Source organism: Lithobates pipiens, unplaced genomic scaffold (assembly GCF_037356315.1).
Source record: "Lithobates pipiens isolate NorthernLeopardFrog02 unplaced genomic scaffold, aLitPip1_a1.2 Scaffold_8, whole genome shotgun sequence".
Classification (NCBI taxonomy): domain Eukaryota; kingdom Metazoa; phylum Chordata; class Amphibia; order Anura; family Ranidae; genus Lithobates; species Lithobates pipiens.
The window spans coordinates 564679081-564697867 of record NW_027507903.1 but is presented as its reverse complement, the minus strand read 5'-3'; the positions used below and the strand labels follow the sequence as shown (position 1 = coordinate 564697867).

The 18787-nt window shown below is 41.2% G+C and overlaps 1 protein-coding gene across 3 annotated transcripts in view; it reads left to right on the top strand.

Annotated features, from left to right (window-relative positions):
- The window catches only part of GIPC1 (GIPC PDZ domain containing family member 1), a 52412-nt gene that overhangs the window by 28418 nt on the left and 5207 nt on the right, over positions 1-18787 (top strand). For 2 of the 3 annotated variants that reach the window (XM_077470098.1, XM_077470099.1), the window contains exons 3-5: positions 12460-12645; positions 12726-12906; positions 18123-18235. In XM_077470098.1, coding sequence (XP_077326224.1) covers positions 12460-12645; positions 12726-12906; positions 18123-18235 — 480 coding nt within the window. The remainder of the gene's footprint in view (positions 1-12459; positions 12646-12725; positions 12907-18122; positions 18236-18787) is intronic. The other variant, XM_077470100.1, reaches the window with a different exon arrangement.

Sequence of the window (18787 nt, the reverse complement as noted above, 5' to 3'; positions counted from 1 at the left end):
TACCTGAGCGGGCACCTAAATTCTTGTCTTTTGTATTTTGACTGTTTCCTTAACTGCACATTAAAGCGGAGCTCCACCCGATTTTAATATAATAACTCAAACTGATTAAATACATGTCATCATTCAAAAACCTTTTTTCTTTTTTTTTTTTTTTTTCTACAGTACCTTATTTTTTTTTGTCATGTTGTGTACTTCCTGTATGTGGTGTTTGCAGATATGGGCGGGGATAGTGCGTATATTTCGTAATATCCTCTATCCGCACTGTCTGCTGGGAGCTTGTCTTATAGTTCCCAGGAGTCAGTGCGACAGTCTGGCGCGAGATTTAGAAACACAGCACAGCTCCGTTGCCATCAAAATGGGACGGGACTTCCTACGACGCCGCCCGTTGTGATGGCACCTGAGCTGTTGACGGTGCTTGAAATTGCCATTACTGCGCATGCGCGAGATCGGTGATCAAACGGGCGGTGCATGCTGGTCCATCAGCAGCACAGTGTCCCCGAAGAGGATGCCTGTGGGCTTCACATGCCCACAGGCAAGATGACAACCGTCATACCAAAAAAATATAACTTCTTTTGTGTTGGGAAAAAGGGCAGCAGATTTCACTTGAAAAGGAACATGTGAGTTACATATTTAAATAAATCGTTGTCATTATGCCAAAAAAACAAACAAACGTTGGAGACAGTGGAACCCTGCATTAATAGCATTGCGTGGGAAAGGCTATGCGCAGTATGTGCTCTACAGTTTCTTTGTAATGACACTTTGCATTTCCACTGTTGAGGTTTGCTGCCAGTTTACCTAAAGTTTGCATGCTGGATCATTAAAGACCATGAGTATTCAACTCTGAAAAGCAAGTGGACTCAGGAGGGTACATGGGTACATTAACCACTTTCAGACCGGACCATTTTGCTGGTAAATGACCAGAGGTCTTTTTACACTTTGGCACTGCGCTGCTTTAACTGGTAATTGCGCGGTCATGCAATGTTGTACCCAAACAAAATTTGCGTCCTTTTCTTCCCACAAATAGAGCTTTCTTTTAAAGGTATTTGACTGACTCTGCGATTTTTATTTTTTGCGATATAAACGTAAAAAGACCGCAAATTTTGAAGAAAAAAATGACATTTTCTACTTTTTGTTATTAGAAAAATCCAATAAACTCAATTTTAGTCATACATTTAGGCCAAAATGTATTGAGCCACATGTCTTTGGTAAAAAAAAAGTCAATAATTGTATATTTATTGGTATCTCATTTCTTGAGGTGCTAAAATGGCAGGGCAGTACAAAACCCCCCCAAATGACCCCATTTTGGAAAGTAGACCCCCTAAGGAAATTGATAAGTGGCATGTTGAGCCCATTGAATATTTTATTTTTTTGCCTCATACGATTGAATAATGACAAAAAAAAATTTTTTTTTTTTTTTACACAAAGTTGTCACTAAATGATATATTGCTCACACATGCTATGGGCATATGTGAAATGACACCCCAAAATAAATTCTGCTGCTTCTCCTGAGTACGGGGATACCACATATGTGGGACTTTTTGGGAGCCTAGCCGCGTACGGGGCCCCGAAAACCAAGCACCGCCTTCAGGCTTTCTAAGGGCGTAAATTTTTGATTTCACTTCTCACTACCTATTACAGTTTTGAAGGCCATAAAATGCCAAGATGGCACAAAACCCCCACAAATGACCCCATTTTAGAAAGTAGACACCCCAAGCTATTTGCTGAGAGGCATGTTGAGTCCATGGAATATTTTATATTTTGCCACAAGTTGCGGGAAAATTACAAACTTTAATTTTTTTTTATTTTTTTTTTCACAAAGTTGTCACTAAATGATATATTGCTCACGCATGCCATGGGCATATGTGAAATGACACCCCAAAATAAATTCTGCTGCTTCTCCTGAGTACTGGGATATGTGGGACTTTTTGGGAGCCTAGCCACGTACGGGGCCCTGAAAACCAAGCACCGCCTTTAGGCTTTCTAAGGGCGTTAGTTTTGAAGGCCATAAAATGCCAAGATGGCACAAACCCCCCCCCAATGACCCCCATTTTGGAAAGTAGACACCCCTAAATTTAGGGGTACACTAGTGAGACTAGGTAATAAATGGCGGGTGCCCTGAAACTATAAAAAAATAACTAACCAACCAGCGTCACCTGTAACAGTTATATGGTGATCACTGGTGAAAGGGTTAACTAGGGGGCAATCAGGGGGCTTTATGCGGTAGTATATGGGGGTCCCTGGCGCTATAAAAAGCTGCGGCGAACCTAAATACCTACCTGCCTAACTAGCGTCACCTGTGACACTAATACAGCGATCAGAAAAACGATCGCTTATTAGGCTGGGTTCACACTGGAGCGATGCGGGAACGCCACGAATCCGCGGCGGGTTCCCGCATCGCATGCCTCCCGGCGGCAGTTCACACTGCCCTATGCGAACTGCTGGGAGTGTCAGTGAAATGTTAATGACACCCCCAGATCAGTTCGCATATCGCAGTGCGATCTGCAAACTCGGATCGCATGGTGTGAACACCCATGCGATCCGATTCTGCTGCGGACCAAAAAAAGGGTCCCGTGCGAATTTGCGGCAGTGCGGTGCGAATTTGCGGCAGTGCGGTGCGAATCACATCCGTTCTCATAAACCGCTGCAATGTGAACCCAGCCTTAGTGACACTGGCGACGGGGGGTGATCACGGGGTTAAACCTTTATTGGGGGGGGTTAGGGGGGTACATTAGAACTAAAGGGGGCTAACCCTAACTGCCCTAACAGTTATTACAGTCACAAATGACACCAATGCAAAAAAAATAAAATAAATGCATTGGTGTCACTGTGACTGGGGGGGCAGGGGTAATTGGGGGGGTGATCGGGGGGTAAAGGGGGGGGTGTGAGTGTGCCTGGCATGTTCTCCTGTGAAGTGTCGTGTTGGTGCAACTCACCGATCCTCTCTCCTCGGTGCCGGAACGAAAAATACCGACACGGAGGAGAGATTACATCACTTCCTCTCCTGTGTTTACATTACAGGAGAGGAAGTGATGTCACGAAGGATTTCCATTCGTCGGGAGCGATCGCGAGGGGGTGGCCATGAATGAATGGCCGCCCCCTCATCCCGGATCACTCCCGAACGAATACCGACCGGGCCCCCCACCCGCGGGAAGGCAGGGACGTACGGGTACGCCCATATGCCTGCCCGTGCCATTCTGTCGACGTACATCGTCGTGCGGCGGTCGGCAAGTGGTTAAAAAACAATAAAAAATAGTTTATGGAAAGGATTAACACTACAAGTAGGCATTTAGTATACTTGATTTTTCTCTGTGCTTTTATCTGCAATGTTTTTATGTTTGACAGGGTCTTTCTGATCCCCCTTTTCCCTAGAAAATCAGCCTGTGGCATTAACTGCTTAAGATTTGTTAGCTGGGATTGGGCTTTGATTTGTTTGTCACTGTGACGAACCTAATCGGAACAGGGGCTTTTGGAGGGGACTAGGGGCAAGCCTCCTACCCACTGATTATGGCCCATGGAGGAGACGGGGATTTTGTCTGTTTCTCCCAGTCAGAGCATGGAAAAGAGCCCTCTGACCCCATGGAGAAAGCAGATCATTCTCTAATGATGGACAACAATGTGAGGAACCCTGAGAGCAAAGCTTGGATTCTCTGAATAAAGACAATAAAGCATCCCTTCTGGAGTGGATGGAAAGGTGTAATATTAAGCTTGTACAGGTTAATGGTCAGAGGGAGTATGCTGACCATATGCTGACCATTAACCTGTATGGTGGCCCTCCAGCAGAATGTGTTGGAGAAGCTCCTCCACTTGGGACAGAAATATTTATCAACAGGTTCCCTCAAGAAATCCATGAATATGCATTACTTCCACTTTTTCAGACTGCTGGAACATTGTACAAGTTTTGTCTTATGATGACTTGTCTAGTGGACAGATTACACAAATGAAAGCTGGTTAATGAGATTTGGACAGCCCTAGGTTTTCTTTCTGGGGAACTGGTGCCGAACTGTCTGGGTGGGCTCTGACCTGAGTCACCTAGGCCTGTCTGGGTGACTAGTTGTTAATTAGCTTATTATTTAATTAAGATCACTGCTGGTTGTTGGCTGTTTCTGTTTTGAAGTTTGCTCCCCAAGAGGGGAATGTCCTCCTGGGGGTATAAAGTATGTGTCTGCGTTTTTAATAAAGAGTCATTCCTTTGGTTCTTACCTCAGCATCTTGTCTGTGTACGATGCTTGGTGGGGGGGTGGGGGAAGGGTTTGTATTAGCTCTCTGTTTTCTGGAAGGGTTTGGAGAGCAGGAGGCACTGTTTGACGGAAGCACCCAAATGGGGTGCCAAGTGGTCCATCACAGTCACTTTTTCTAATAATGTATATTAGGGGGTGCCATTGTTAATTTCCTTCTGAAGATGCTACTTGCCTGGTAAGGACACTAACCAACTGGTCACAAAAGATTTGAGTCCTGACCTGTATATCTGTAAAGTCAACCATACAAGATGTGGGAAGCCAAAAGATCTAATGGTATGATGACACATAAAACTGGGGCCCTTAGTAAAAAAAAAAAAAAAAAAAAAAAAAAAAAAAAAAAAAAGCTGCCTTGGTAATCTGTTTTCTGAGCCCATATTCCTACTTTTAAGTGAGACTTACAAAGAAACCATTTTCTATAAAGAGATCATAATAACATTAAAGGATAAGTTCACCTTTAGGAACATGTTACATTCTATACCTGTATTTGGTGTTTAACATGTTCCTAAACACCCGCCTCCTACCCCCAGATCCACGTCCCCTGATGGAGGGGTTCCTGTCCCCCACATTTAAAATCACTCCCCCGCACAGCCATTAGGGGTGATCATCTTCACTGGTCTCAAGATTCGACTCCGCGATGCATCACGATTACTGACGAGCTTCCACTTCCGCTTGGGCCACCTAGGCGGCCCTTCCACCCTGCAATCTTCTGGGACACATCACAGGTCCCAAAAGATTGCCCGGCTATGCAGGACAGTGCAGTGAGACATGCGCACCCGGCTGTGAAGCTGCAAGCTATCGCAGCCGGATGCCCACAGTAGTATTGCCAGCGCCGTGAACAGGCGGGGGAGAGAATGGAGGGTTTGGGCGGCCACGTCGCTGGATTATTGTGGGACAGGTGAGTGCTTTTTTATTAAAAGTCAGAAGATACACTTTTTTTGTAGCTGCTGACTTTTAATAAACAAAAAATTGACTGGAACTCCGCTTTGAATTAAAAATAACCTCACTCCCTTAAAAAGTGCATTAATCCGGTGTACTACAGAGTACAGGCATTCACACACACACACTGCTGCTGGGAGGTCAGGAGGGATTAGAATCCACAGCTGACAAGCAGCCCTGAGAAAGTTCCCTGTACTGTCTGTATTCCTGTATGCCTGTATGCCTGTATGCCTGTATTCACTGCGGGACACACAAGGCTGATGGTGTCAGTGGAGAGAAGGGGGCAGTAACTTGTTTCGGAGCATAGAGATCATCAGAGGGGTTGAATTGAGATCACGATTTTTTAATGTGTGCAGCTTTAGCAGTAGAGATGCCTGTATTCACTGCGGGACACACAAGGCTGATGGTTTCAGTGGAGAGAAGGGGCGGTAACGCATTTCGGAGCATGTGTGGAGGTCTGCTGAAGGAGCCGCACATGCTCCGAAACGAGTTACCGCCCCCTTCTCTCCACTGACACCATCAGCCTTGTGTGTCCTGCAGTGAATACAGGCTTCCCTACTGCCTCCTCTTTCCAACACGTATGAGAACGCTTTACAGCTGCTGGGTGGCTCTACACTCCTCTCTACCACCATGCTGAGGATGGACACATGCCACAGATGAGGATTCCTGATTTTATCATGTCTTTTAACACTCAACAATCTTGTAAGTACTTTTAACCCTTTGTGCACTTTGTAAAATTTTGCATACTGCACATAGAGGCGCCTTTTCTTTTCCTTTTTTATATCTTCAGAGTTGCTTCTCCTCTAACCAAAGTGCTGCCAGAAGTGCCGCCTTCATCACTATCATCCCTCTGACCAGCTGTCCACCTCCACCAGAGCGCCCTCATCTCCTCTTTGTGGTTAGATATGCTAGGGGGTGTTTTTCAAACTCATTTCTCAACAAAATAAGGCTTGGAGACATGGATGGATGGGGGAGTTTGCTTTGAATATAAAAAAAAAAAATGAAAATACGTTTTCGTTTGTGGTGCTCAGATGCAGTTTAGTTCTGCTAACGCAGGTCACCATGCATTGTGTGAATGAGCCCTATGTAGTGATGCTGTTGGCAAGTTATGGACATAGACAGGATCACTAGTGTGGCATGGATCTAAATTGTGAAAATGGTTTTTGACTTTTTAAGGAATAGATAAGTGAACCTTAGGGGGGTTTTAAATATCTGACAGAGCATATTCTGTGCATTCTAATAATGTGGCAAGCTTCCAGAATGAGAACTGATTGATGATGGTATATAGTGAATGGTGCCAGTTCCTCCAACAGAGTATAAGATACTGTCTGTGTGAGTGTAGTGATTATAATAGTTCAATCACCTGTGTTTATGGGTTGGAACGTCGGTCATGTTGTGTATAATACCTGTTCTCATGCAGTAAGCAGTTCACATTGGTCGCAATAACTTTAATTGTTCCATAGCTGACAGCAGACTCCCGGCACCGTGTCTCCAGCTGTAGATTCATCATTCTGGATTCCCTAGCTGCCGCCTCAAGGGTGACACTGATACTAATGGTCCAACTGTATATGCTTTGGGCGATTAAAGCTTTTGGTATCTCTGCTTTTAAAGGAAGCCAATGATGGGGAAATACATAGGGGGTTATTTCCGAAAGGCAAATCCACTTTACACTGCAAGTGCACTTGGAAGTGCAGTCGTTCTATATCTAAGGGGTAGATCTGAAATGGATGGAAGCTCTGCTGATTTTATCATCCAATCATGTGCAAGCTAAAATGCTGTTTTTTATTTTCCTTGCATTTCCCCTTTGGATCTACAGCGACTTTACTTGCAAGTGGACTTGCATTGCAAAGTGGATTTACATAGTTACATAATTAGTCAGGCTGAAAAAAGACACAAGTCCATCCAGTTCAACCTTAAACTGAAAAGACTGATTAAACTTAAAGGATTTGCCTTTAGTAAATAACCCCCATAGTCTACCATTGCAAACCATCTCTTTAAAAATGCTAGCTGCCTGGCTGTCTCTGGCCTCAGTAAAGTCGAAATCACTGACTAGAGCTGCACACGTTAAAAAATTGTGATCTCGATTCAACCTCCCTGACGATCTCTATTGCAGATTCTTTCAAATAACAAGTGGAGAGACTTCTCTTCTCACTCAGCTGTCAAAAGAAAACATCGGGCAGTCTGCTAAGTTTTTAACATGAAACATTGTAACTAACTCTTCCTTCTTAGATCAAAGGGATAAACATCTGTGTATAAAGAAAAAAATCTAGGCAGTCAAGTTTTTAACGTCTTAAGTTAAAATCAATACTTTTTGCTAGAAAAATACGTTGAACCCCCAAACATAAAAAAAAAAAAAAAAGATATATATATATATATATATATATATATATATAGATAGAGAGATATATATATATATATATATATATAGATAGAGACATATATATATATATATAGATAGAGAGATATATATATATATATATAGATATATATATATATATATATATATATATATATATATATATATATATATAATCTATCTTTTTTTTTTTTTTTTTATCAGAAACCCTAGGGAATAAAATGTCAATTGCTACAATATTCACACTGTATTTGCCCAGTGGTCTTTCAAATGTAATTTTTTGGGGAAAAAGTACACTTCAATGAATAAAAAAAAAAAAAGGAAACCATTTAAAAAAAAATATATTTTTGTTTTAATGTGAAAGATATTACACCATGAGAATTGTGAGAGAATCGTGATCTATCTTCTAAGCAAAAAAATTGTGATTCTCATTTTAGCCAGAATCGTGCAGCTTTATCAATGACCTGCTACAGATTTGCAGCTCATGAAACCAGAACTCCTGCTCTGCATGCTTGCAATGGGTCCGTAACCTAGAACGCATCGACAATAGAGGATCAGCATGACAACCAGGAAACTAGCAGGTTCAGAAAGGGGTTAGAAGTGACAGTCTATATCAGGGGGTCTCCAAACTTTCTAACCAAAGGGCCAGTTCAGACTTTATGGGGGGCGGAAGCTGGTGTCAGTGGGAGGAATAATGCCTAATCTATGTCAGTGAGAGGGATAGTACCCCATTGTTGGTGTCAGCGGGAGGAATAGTACCCCATTGTTGGTTTATTAATTATTACAAAGTGGGTAAAAGTGTATGTAAATGAAAACCGAGAATTATAAAGATATAAAAATATATATTCCCTATACTGCCAAGTCCAACAAGGTCAGCGTTTCGCTGACGCTTCTTCAGGACCTATTTACATTGACCGCAAGCAAAGGGATTTGGCATGGGAAAAAGAATATTATCAAAAACTTCATCAAAAGGATGACAGATGCAGACAAGTCATATATAATAATAATAATATAAACCCCATAGATAGTATGGGGACAAAGTATATGGGGTACAACTTGCATAGCTACCTAGGCGTGACCAGATCACTAGATCAAAACCGATCACAAAATGCCTCCTAGTGCCCCAATCTGAAAAAGACAAACGTGTAATGAAAAATATATAAATAAGTACGGGGTAAAATATATTAATAGTGGCTGCATCTTCACAAGGTACTCACAGGACCGGCAGAACAGAGCAGTAACACTACATCAAGGTGACCATTTCCTTTTCCACAGTATCTAGGGCCGCCCTCCTATTGATTCCTACCATGTAATGTAGCTCTTGTTTTTATTTCCGTACACTTTTTTTATCCATTTTGTAACATTTAATAAATCAATTTTTTGTAAAATTATATATTGTTGTTTTATGGTACTGGTAAAGTCCGCTCAAATGTCCAAAACTATTTTCTAACAGTTTATATTGGATGTGGTACCCCCTTAGCTAGTTATCTCTTTTGAATACCCCATTGTTGGTGTCAGTGGGAGAAATAGTGCTCCGTTATTGGTATCAATGGGAGGAATTATGCCTCATCTTTGGTGTCAGTGATTGGAATAGTGTCTTGTATCTGTGAGAGGAAAACTGCCCCAATGGCCAGGTAAAGGCAAGCAGAGGGCCGCAGTTTTGAGACCATTGGCCTATAATCTTGCTTTTATAAGAGAATTACATTAAAAAAAATCACCAGACTGCTGGATTATTGATTTAAGAATGGTTACTGGATGAAGGTGTTTTTTTTTTCCTTTCTACAACTGTGTAATATCGGATCTACTGTACTTTGCAATGTAATGCTGATTTGTCTAATAAAATTTTCTGTTAAAAAAAAAATAAAAAAATCACCAGACGCATAAAGAGGTCATTCAGTCTGAAAAGTCACAGTATGTCAGCAGAATAGATAGCTGGCAACTCAGTGAACCTCAAACAATTTTATTTTTTTTGTATAGCTATCTTAATGAGTATAGACTGTAGCCTACGCGTTTCGTCAGAAATCCTTTTTCACAGCATGTGTGCAGGATGAACTATTTCTGTTTAATACAGAGGGGGGATGTTTTTTGTCAGTCCATGTTGATTCAGCACAGCTATACATTTGTGTCATGCTTTGCTGCCTAAACATTACTGTGTACTCCAGAATACATGATTGTCCAATATACACGAAATATTCGCTGTGCATGTTATGTGAAACCGTGATCAAAAATCTGAATGTGTGACAGTCACTGTGTGTATGGCCACATTAATCTATGAGTAATAATGATGTCTCCAAACACAAGAACACAAAATGTAAAATAATGCAGCCCACTAGTCCTTAGACATCATGGCTGTGTTAGGGCTCCTTTAGACTTGTGTTGATTATGAAGACTGAAGTAATGCTCATTATTGCGCCTGCAGCATTTATGACGTATTTGTGGTGTTTGTGAAGCATTGGAAAATGCTTGTTAAACACCCATGAAAGTTTTGTTTTTCTCTAGGGAAATGCTGAAACAGGAAGTGAAAAGGATCTGCCCTGAGGCGTGGTTAGGTTGAGGTGTGATAGCGGACATTTAAAAAAAAAAAGATCTGTTTATTAAAAGTTTAAAGTGGTTGTAAACCCTTACAGAGGACCTTTAACTACAGGTAAGCCTAGATTAAGGCTTACCTGTAGGTCCATGAAATATCTTCTAAACCTACACGGTTTAGGAGATATTTGCAAAAGACAGGCACGATGTCTACAGCACATGCCCCGTAAACAACAGCGTGCAGGCGCACTGAACGTGCCGTTTCTAATGGCAATCATGCCGTTAGTGGCGGCTCCTGCACGCATGTGGGGCTTTGAGCTCAGGTAAGTAATTTATAATGAGCTAGTATGCTATGCATACTAGCTCATTATGCCTTTGTTTTGCAGGGTGTTTATTTATTTTTTTACTTCCTCTTTTAACAGTACAATACAGCTGTTAAAAACAAGTGATTACGTTATTACAGATAAATAAAATGATAGCAGACATTTTTGTGAATTCCCTGCCAGATGGACTTGTAAACTCTGATCTCTTTGACACTTGCCTTGGTTCAGCTCAACTCTGCTTGCCGCTGGTAATAATACTCGGTGCTCCTGCTTCTGTCTGGCACTGTCAGTATTGCTGGCTTGGATGTGTTTGCCCGCACACAGAAGCAAATGTGATACCACGCAGCTGCTCTGTACCAACAGGAAGTGGCTGGAGCTGCTCTGTCCTAGTTCTCTATTTCCCTGTGCATTCTGGGGTGCAGGAACCCCCGCTGCCTCTTCTCCAGCACCCAGATAACACTTTATAAAAGCTTCATTGCCAAGCCATAAATGCTATAGGTGCGGTTACCATTGAAACTCATGAAAGCAATAAGTTGCTTAACTACATGCCAACTGCCTACCACAGATGTACTGTGGCAGGTCGGCTCTATTGTAAGAAACATACCTGTACGTTGTTTAGTGAAATAGCCACTGGAAGGCTCACATCCCGCCAGAGGTGCGTTCATGCACTGATTGAACACAGGGAATGCCGATCAGCAGGCCCAGTTTATCCGATGTCCGCCAGCCACCCGTGATTGTTCCTCAGAGAGGCAGATCGTTGGTCTGACAGGGATGAAGATAGAGATCTTGTGTTTCTGCTAAGCAGGAACACCAATCTCTGTGTTCAGTCAGAGCCAACCCCCGCACAGTTAGTAAGCACACCCAGGGAACACGGTTAACCCTTTGATCGCCCCTGATGTTAACCCCTTCCCTGCTAGTCTCAGTGAATATTTTTAGCACTGATCGCTGTAATAATGTCACTAGTTCCCAAAAAAAAGTGTCAGGTGTCCGATTTTGTCCGCCACAGTGTCGCAGTTCGCTGATCGCTGCCATTACTAGTAAAAAAAATTTAATGGAGTAATGTCATAAAAATATTCCATAGTTTGCAGATGCGATAAGTTTTGCCCGAACCAATCAATATGCTCTTATTGGGATTTCTTTTTAGCAAAAAAAATTGTAGCAGAATACATATTAGCTTAAATTGATGAAGAAATTAGATTTTTTTTTTTTATAGCAGAAAGTAAATAATATAGTGTTTTTTATTTTTTCAAAATGGGGTTGTTTATAGCGCAAAAAAATTTAACCGCAGAGGTCATCAAATACCACCAAACGAAAGCTCTATTTGTGGGCAATAAAGAACATACATTTTATTTGGGTACAGTGTTGCATGACCGCACAATTGTCAGTTAAAGTAACTCCGTTGCGTATTGCAAAAAATAGCCTGGTCATTAGGGGGTAAAACCTTTTGGGGCTGAAGTGGTTAAAGTGGTTGTAAAGGGTCAAGGTTTTTTTTTTTACCTTCATGCCTTCTATTCCTGAAGGTAAAATAAACCTTCTGGGTGCAGCAATCCCCCCTAATACTTACCTGAGCCCCATCGCAATCAAGCAATGTGCACAAAAGCAGCGGCTATCCATGGACTCTCCCTGCTCCATTGGCTCAGACAATAGCAAGAGCCAATCGCAGCCAGTGAGCCAATGAGGAGAAAGGGGGTGGGGCTGAGCTGCGGTTCTGTGTATGAATGGACACGCAGAGCAGTGGCCTGGGAGCCCCCATAGCAAGCTTCTATGGGGAGGAGCGCCACCCGGGGACCCGAAAAGAGAAGGATCCAAGCTGCTCTGTGCAAAATAACATGAATTCTAAACACAATTTCATAAGGGCCTATGTTGACAGGTTTTTGTTTTCTTCAGACTTGTATGGGATTGCAAAACCTGCTTGAATCATTTCAAATGCAGGTCAGAATGAAGTCAACTGAAGGTCATAGGCACCTGACCGTGAATTGTGAATCTTGCAAGCATCCCAAACTTATTCCATCGGCAGCCCATCAACACTGGTACTGAGTTTCTAAATGATTTAACTAAACCAATGTTCCATCTTCAACAGGTGATGTTTTGTACCCTGAACACTCATCGTCTGGACATGGATAAACTTCTAGGTGGTCAGATAGGACTTGAGGACTTCATCTTTGCTCACATACGAGGACAAAAGAAGGAGCTTGAGGTGTATAAATCTGAAGACTCGCTGGGTCTCACAATAACTGACAACGGTGCCGGTTACGCCTTCATCAAGGTGCTCTTCTTAGTATGTTGATCTCCACATTTCTAGTTTCTTGATCTTTGTCTAATGAGTGTTTATCTTGTCATCCACAGCGTATTAAAGAAGGGAGTATTATACACCGCATGCAGCTTATTAATGTGGGGGACATGATTGAATCTATCAATGGGAAGAATTTAATTGGTAGCCGTCATTTTGAAGTAGCCCGAACCCTGAAAGAGTTGACTCGAGGGAAGACCTTCATGCTAAAGCTTTGTGAACCCAGGAAGGCCTTTGGTAACTATAATAGTTATATTATTGGTGATCGACTACACCTATCAAACTTGGAGAACAAAACACCCAGATAAAGCTACCAAAGCAGCACATGGGTTGAACTGTAGTGCTTTAAGCCTTGTACACACGATGAGAATATCAGACGAATGATCGCCTTTTTTTTTTTTTATGCTATTTTCGTATTTAAAATGAAGAGGTTACGAAACATGGAAGTTCTCGTATGACAGAATACAACTTCAGAAGTGATTTAATGCATTGTATTGTATTCTTTCGTTTTTGAGCATGCGTATTCTTGCTCTTATAATTTTTTCCAGACAAATACTGTACTGATTAAATGAAAATTGCACATTCTAGTATCGTACGAGAACATTTTTTATATTTGTCCCTTCAGATAATTTCAGATGAACATTGTGATAGTCTCTCGAAAAGCTGTGTATGGTATTTTTCGTACGATTTTCTGATCGTGTCTACTAGGCAGAAGTGTACCTTACTACATTTAGGCAGCTAACTGGTTCACTAGTTGTTGTTTCTATTTATTTGTTGTATGTTTTTTTTCTTTTTTTTAAGCAAATACATTGAGACGTTGTGTGTGTGTGTGTGTGTGTATATGTATGTATGTATGTATATATATAATTATTGAATTTTTTTCCCATTTTGCGATAGAGGAAAGGCTATAAACCCCTTCAGTTTTTTTGCCATCTGTGTCCCATTGGGGAGATTTCCCTTCACTTCCTGTCCAATAGGCAAAACAGGAAATCCCTGAACACTAAGGGAATTCCTTGGGAACCCCAAGGGAATTCCTTGGGAACCCCAAGGTAACCAGAACTAGTGTCCCCATTGGAAGATTTCCCCTCTATTACTTTTCTAGGGACAACTCAAAATGTAGGATTTTCTTTTACTTTCGATGATATTGGTAAACAGGACAAATAGAGAGGGTGAATCTCCGTAATGGGGCACAGATGGCAATAAAAACTGACAGGTGCTATAATCCATCTACACTCTATCCCCCCCCACCCCCAAAAAAAAGATTTGCCGTCAGTTATACTTTAATTATAAAACACTTTTGATCTTTGTTAATCAATGTTACCTTTATGAATATCAGTGGTATTGATCTACTTAATCTACCAAGGTATCCACTTGATATGAAAACAGCTGTACTCAGATCTTAGCTCTCCTTGCTGTATTTATTTTCAGCAAAGCTACTCCATACAACATATCTCCATCCAAAAACCACTCTTCCTTGATGCATTTCACCACCCCTGGCATGCTCACAAACGTAGGGCAAGAGACTTGATTTCTCTTTGTGAGCAAGCCAGGAGTGGTGGAAAGCAGTGAAGACATGTTTGCAATCACTTTGCTGACAATCAATAAATACAGAAAAAAGAGCTAAGTTTGGCGTGCAGCTGTTATCTTTTCATATCTTTTGATGGAGAATGGAGACGTCCTATAGGAGCCAGCACCCAGATTGTCTGTGTATAAGAGGAACTATGGATTTGGGAATGTTTTTGCTATAAAGTATGCACTGGATTAAAGATTCACTGCAGTCCTGCTTTCTTAGATGGGCTACATACACTAAAAGCCAAATATTTGGGCAAACACTGCCATACATACCTATATGGCCCCAAGTATGAGGACCCACTTCCAAATGATTGAGTTGAGGTATTTATAGTGAAGTGTACTGATAATGCTACAGCATACAAAGACATTTAGGACAAATGTGCACTTCCAAGCTTGTGGCAATAGTTTGGGTAAGGGCATTTTCTGTTTTAGCAAATTTCCCTACCTACACAATGCCAGCTTCATAAAGACACGGGTTGATGAGTTTGGTGTGGATGGACTCAAATGGTCTGCACAGAGCTCTGATCTCAACCCGGCTGAGCTATGATGAGTTGAAATGCCAATTGTGAGCCAGGTCTTGTCACCCAGTGACTGTACCTGACCTCCCAAATGCTCTTTTGACTGAATGGGTATATAATTTCCACAGACACAGTGCAAATTTTTTTTTTTTAAATCCTTTGAGGAGGATTCAATGTCACCATTCTCTTCCTTTTAGTTCCTTCATGCTTAAGGGGTGCAAGGCCGGATTCACACCTTTGCATTTTTAGTGCTTTTTGCATTTTGCAGATTTGCTCTATAGAACGTGTTACATAGGAAACTCATGGAAAAAAAAGGAAACTATGTTAAGCCTGCTGCAGTGCAAATCTGCAAAACGCACTAAAAATGCATAGGTGTGGATCCAGCCTAAGACCACTTTTGTTATTGGCTACATTTTTAAACCAATGTTTTGCACTTTTCTTTCTTTCCTTCCTCTTTTTTCTTTTTTTCCTTTTCCTTCTCTTATCCTTTTCGTTCTCTCCCTTTTACTTTTTTGTTGTTCTCTCCCTTTACCTTTTTTGTTGTTCTCTCCCTTTTCCTTTTTCGTTCTTTTTTTTTTTTTCTTCCCTTTCTTTCTTTCCCAAGCCCGACTGTCTAGAAACTGTAAATGTGACATTCATTTGCAATGCTTTTATATTTGCCATACTACATACTGCCCCTGAAGTGGATCCTCTGTCCTGGGATACTAGCCTTATATGCCATATGGTTAAATATAGAGGTCGACCGATATATTGGCCGATATTTGCAGCTTTTTAATTAATCGGCATCGGCCGATTGAGCTGATAAAAAGGCCGATTTAGAACTACAGCACAACTTGGAAATGACTTCTGTAATAGAAGTCAGTGTAAGTTGCCTGAGTCTTCATAGAAGGGACTTGTTTCCTCTCTGGGCAGTCTGCCAAGAAAAGAGCAAAAAGATACAATGTTTACACTTCAATGAATGAACTCATCTCAGTGTGTAGAGTTCTCAGTTTAACCATTTAAAGACTAAATCTTTTCTGACACTTGTTGCTTACAAGTAAAAGTCCTGTATTTTCTGCCAGAAAATCACTTAGACCCCCAAAAAATTATATATATATATATATATATTTTAGCAGAGATCCTAGGGAATAAAATAGCGGTTGTTACAATATTTTATGTTACACGGCATTTGCACAGAGGTCTTTCAAATGCAATTTTTTTGGGGAAAAAAAATACACTAAATGATTAAAAAAAAAACTAAAACAGTATAGTTAGCCCATTTTTTTTTTTTTTTCGTCCAAAAGTTTTGACTACCTGTATTTATTTTATAGGCTGCTTTCACACTGGAGCGGGCAGGCGTTGATGGTAAAATGTTGCTAGTTTAAGCAGCGCTTTACCTTAATTTTAGAGGTGCTATTCGGCTGCTAGTGGGGCCCATATAACCCAGCTAGCGGCCGAAGAAGAGGTTAAATGCACCCGTGAAGCACCGCTGCCAAATCGCATTGCATGCGCTTCGGCAGTGGTGCCCATTAATATCAATGGGCAGGAGTGGTGGAGGAGCGGTATACACCACTCCAAACCTGCTGCTTGCAGGACTTTTATTTAACATCCTGCCAGCGCCTCGCCTCAGTGTGAAAGCACTCTGTCTTTCACACAGACTGCAGGGGAGCCACTTTACAGGCGCTATTTTTAGCCCAAAAGCGCCTGAAAAACACCCCAGTGGGAAAGGTGTCTGTTAGGTTTTATGAGATTAAGGGGGATAAAAAATAAAAAAATTAAATAAAAAAAAAATCAGCCTAACATATCGGCCCAAAAAAAATTGGCATCATATATTGGCCGTCGACCGCCATGATTTTTTTTTTATTATTAAATCTTTTTATTTTATAAACATATAAAATGTACATACTGTTAAGAATAAAGAAACTACCAAGAGATAATCTTACACAATTCCATCAGTGTCACGGTAAGTAGCTCCCTACATACATTATTCTTTCTATAACCCTTTAAACCCCTCCCATTCCCCCCCCCCCCCCCCATTCCCTCCTAGTGCCTTATCTTTCAACCACCTTTTTACTGTGCCTTATTTTTTTGTGAAATTAGTAAACAATAAATATATTACCATTATCCTACTTTCCCTCACATAGATTACTTTGTCACTCTTCTAATCTATTCTCCCTTCCTTATATCATCCCCTCAGTGTTTAATTCTCTCTTACCATGTGCCCATTGATACACTTTATGGTGGACAACCCATTTTATCCAACCATGGTGTCCACAACTTTAAAAAACCACCAAAGTTCCTTGTATACCACTTTTTCCCTCCATACAGTATCATTCATCGCCTTTATCCATTCTGCACACGTGGAAGATCTTACCGATTGCCAGTTCTGGGCTATTAACTTTCGTGCCTGAAATAGGCCCCTTATCACTGCTATTTTAACTTTTTCCGATATCTTCTTGTCTTCTATTTTTCCCAATAAGCATATCTCCTCCCCCGGTTTAAGCATGGTCCCAAAAGTATTGTTAATAACTTCCACTATTCCTGTCCAGTACCTAAATAATTTTGGGCACTTCCACATCATATGTATCAAATCCCCAGTTTCTTGACACCTTGGACATTTAGCGTCCACTCTATAACCAAATCCAAAAAGTTTTTTCGGGGTATAATAAGCCCTATGTAAAAAAAATAGCTGGGACGTTTTTTGTGCAGGGGACGCTGAGACCAGGGCACTACCTTCTGATATCTTTCTCCACTGTGCTTCTGTTATCTTTACTCCAAGATCCTCTTCCCACCTCTTTCTATTTCTAACCAATCCGTCCCTAGTAATACATTTACTGCAGAGCTGTGCACATATCTCAGATATCAATCCCTTAGATGACTCCCTATTCACCACTTTTTGAATAAGAGGGGTTTTACACCATACTACCATTTGATTTCTAAAATGTGTTTGTAGGGCATGTCTTATCTGAAGGTATCGGAAAAACAAGTGGTTAGGAACACCATACTCCCTCCTCAGCTCCTCAAAAGACTTCAAGCCGCCATGATTTCTAAATATCGGCATCGGCCAGAGAAAAACCCATATCGGACGACCTCTAGTTAAATATCCCTGTACTTCCATACTGCAGTAGACTGGCTGGAATAAACACAGTTTGTCAGACAAGCAATGGCCAATCCCTTCTATCTGTCACATAAAGCAGACAGTGTAGTCTGTTCTTATGGAGCCATGTGTGTAGGACAGTAGTCAATCTGAGTTGATAAACCTGGGTATAAATTACGCAAGAGAGCCATAAATTGATTGAGTATAATTACATTGCCAGTTGAAGGATTATCACTAGGCTTTGGTGTACACAGATCCAACGTGTTTTGTGATTTATTGTCTTCCAGATATGATTGGCCAGCGCTCCAGCTCTTCTGCTAACAGTTCCGGAATATCATCAGGAAAGGGAACCTTGCGTCTCAGAGCCAAAGGGCCACCCACTGTGGAGGAACTGGTAATGGTATGGATGGTAGCGTAGATTGGAGGGCGTATGATGAAGAATCTAGGTGCAAATAGTGAAATTATTATTGTGAAAGTACTACAACCCCAATTCCAAAAAAGTTGGGACGCAGTGTAAAATCAACATAAAACCAAATGCCAATCTCATAAACCCATATTTTATTCACAATAGAAAAAAAAACATCAAATGTTTTAAACTGAGAAAATTTGCTATTTCAAGAAAAAAGGTAATTTTGCAGTTGCTGGCAACAACTCGTTCACTGGCTGGGCAAGGATAACGCCACTCCCACACATGCACAGGAGTTCCGTTGGCTTCAATGTTTCCAGATTTCTACAATAAACTGTGTGTGCGCAGCTCATTGTAGAGGGGCAGACAAGCAGGCAGGTAATTTTAATGCAGAAGAGACACAGCATATCTCTCCTGCATTAAAAATCCTGCCTGTTTGTCTGTTTTCAATTATTACCTAAAGTTCCACTTTAACAACACTCTGGAAAGTCTGGGAACTGAGGAGACCAGTTGCTAGAGTTTGGGAAGAGGGATGTTGTCCCATTC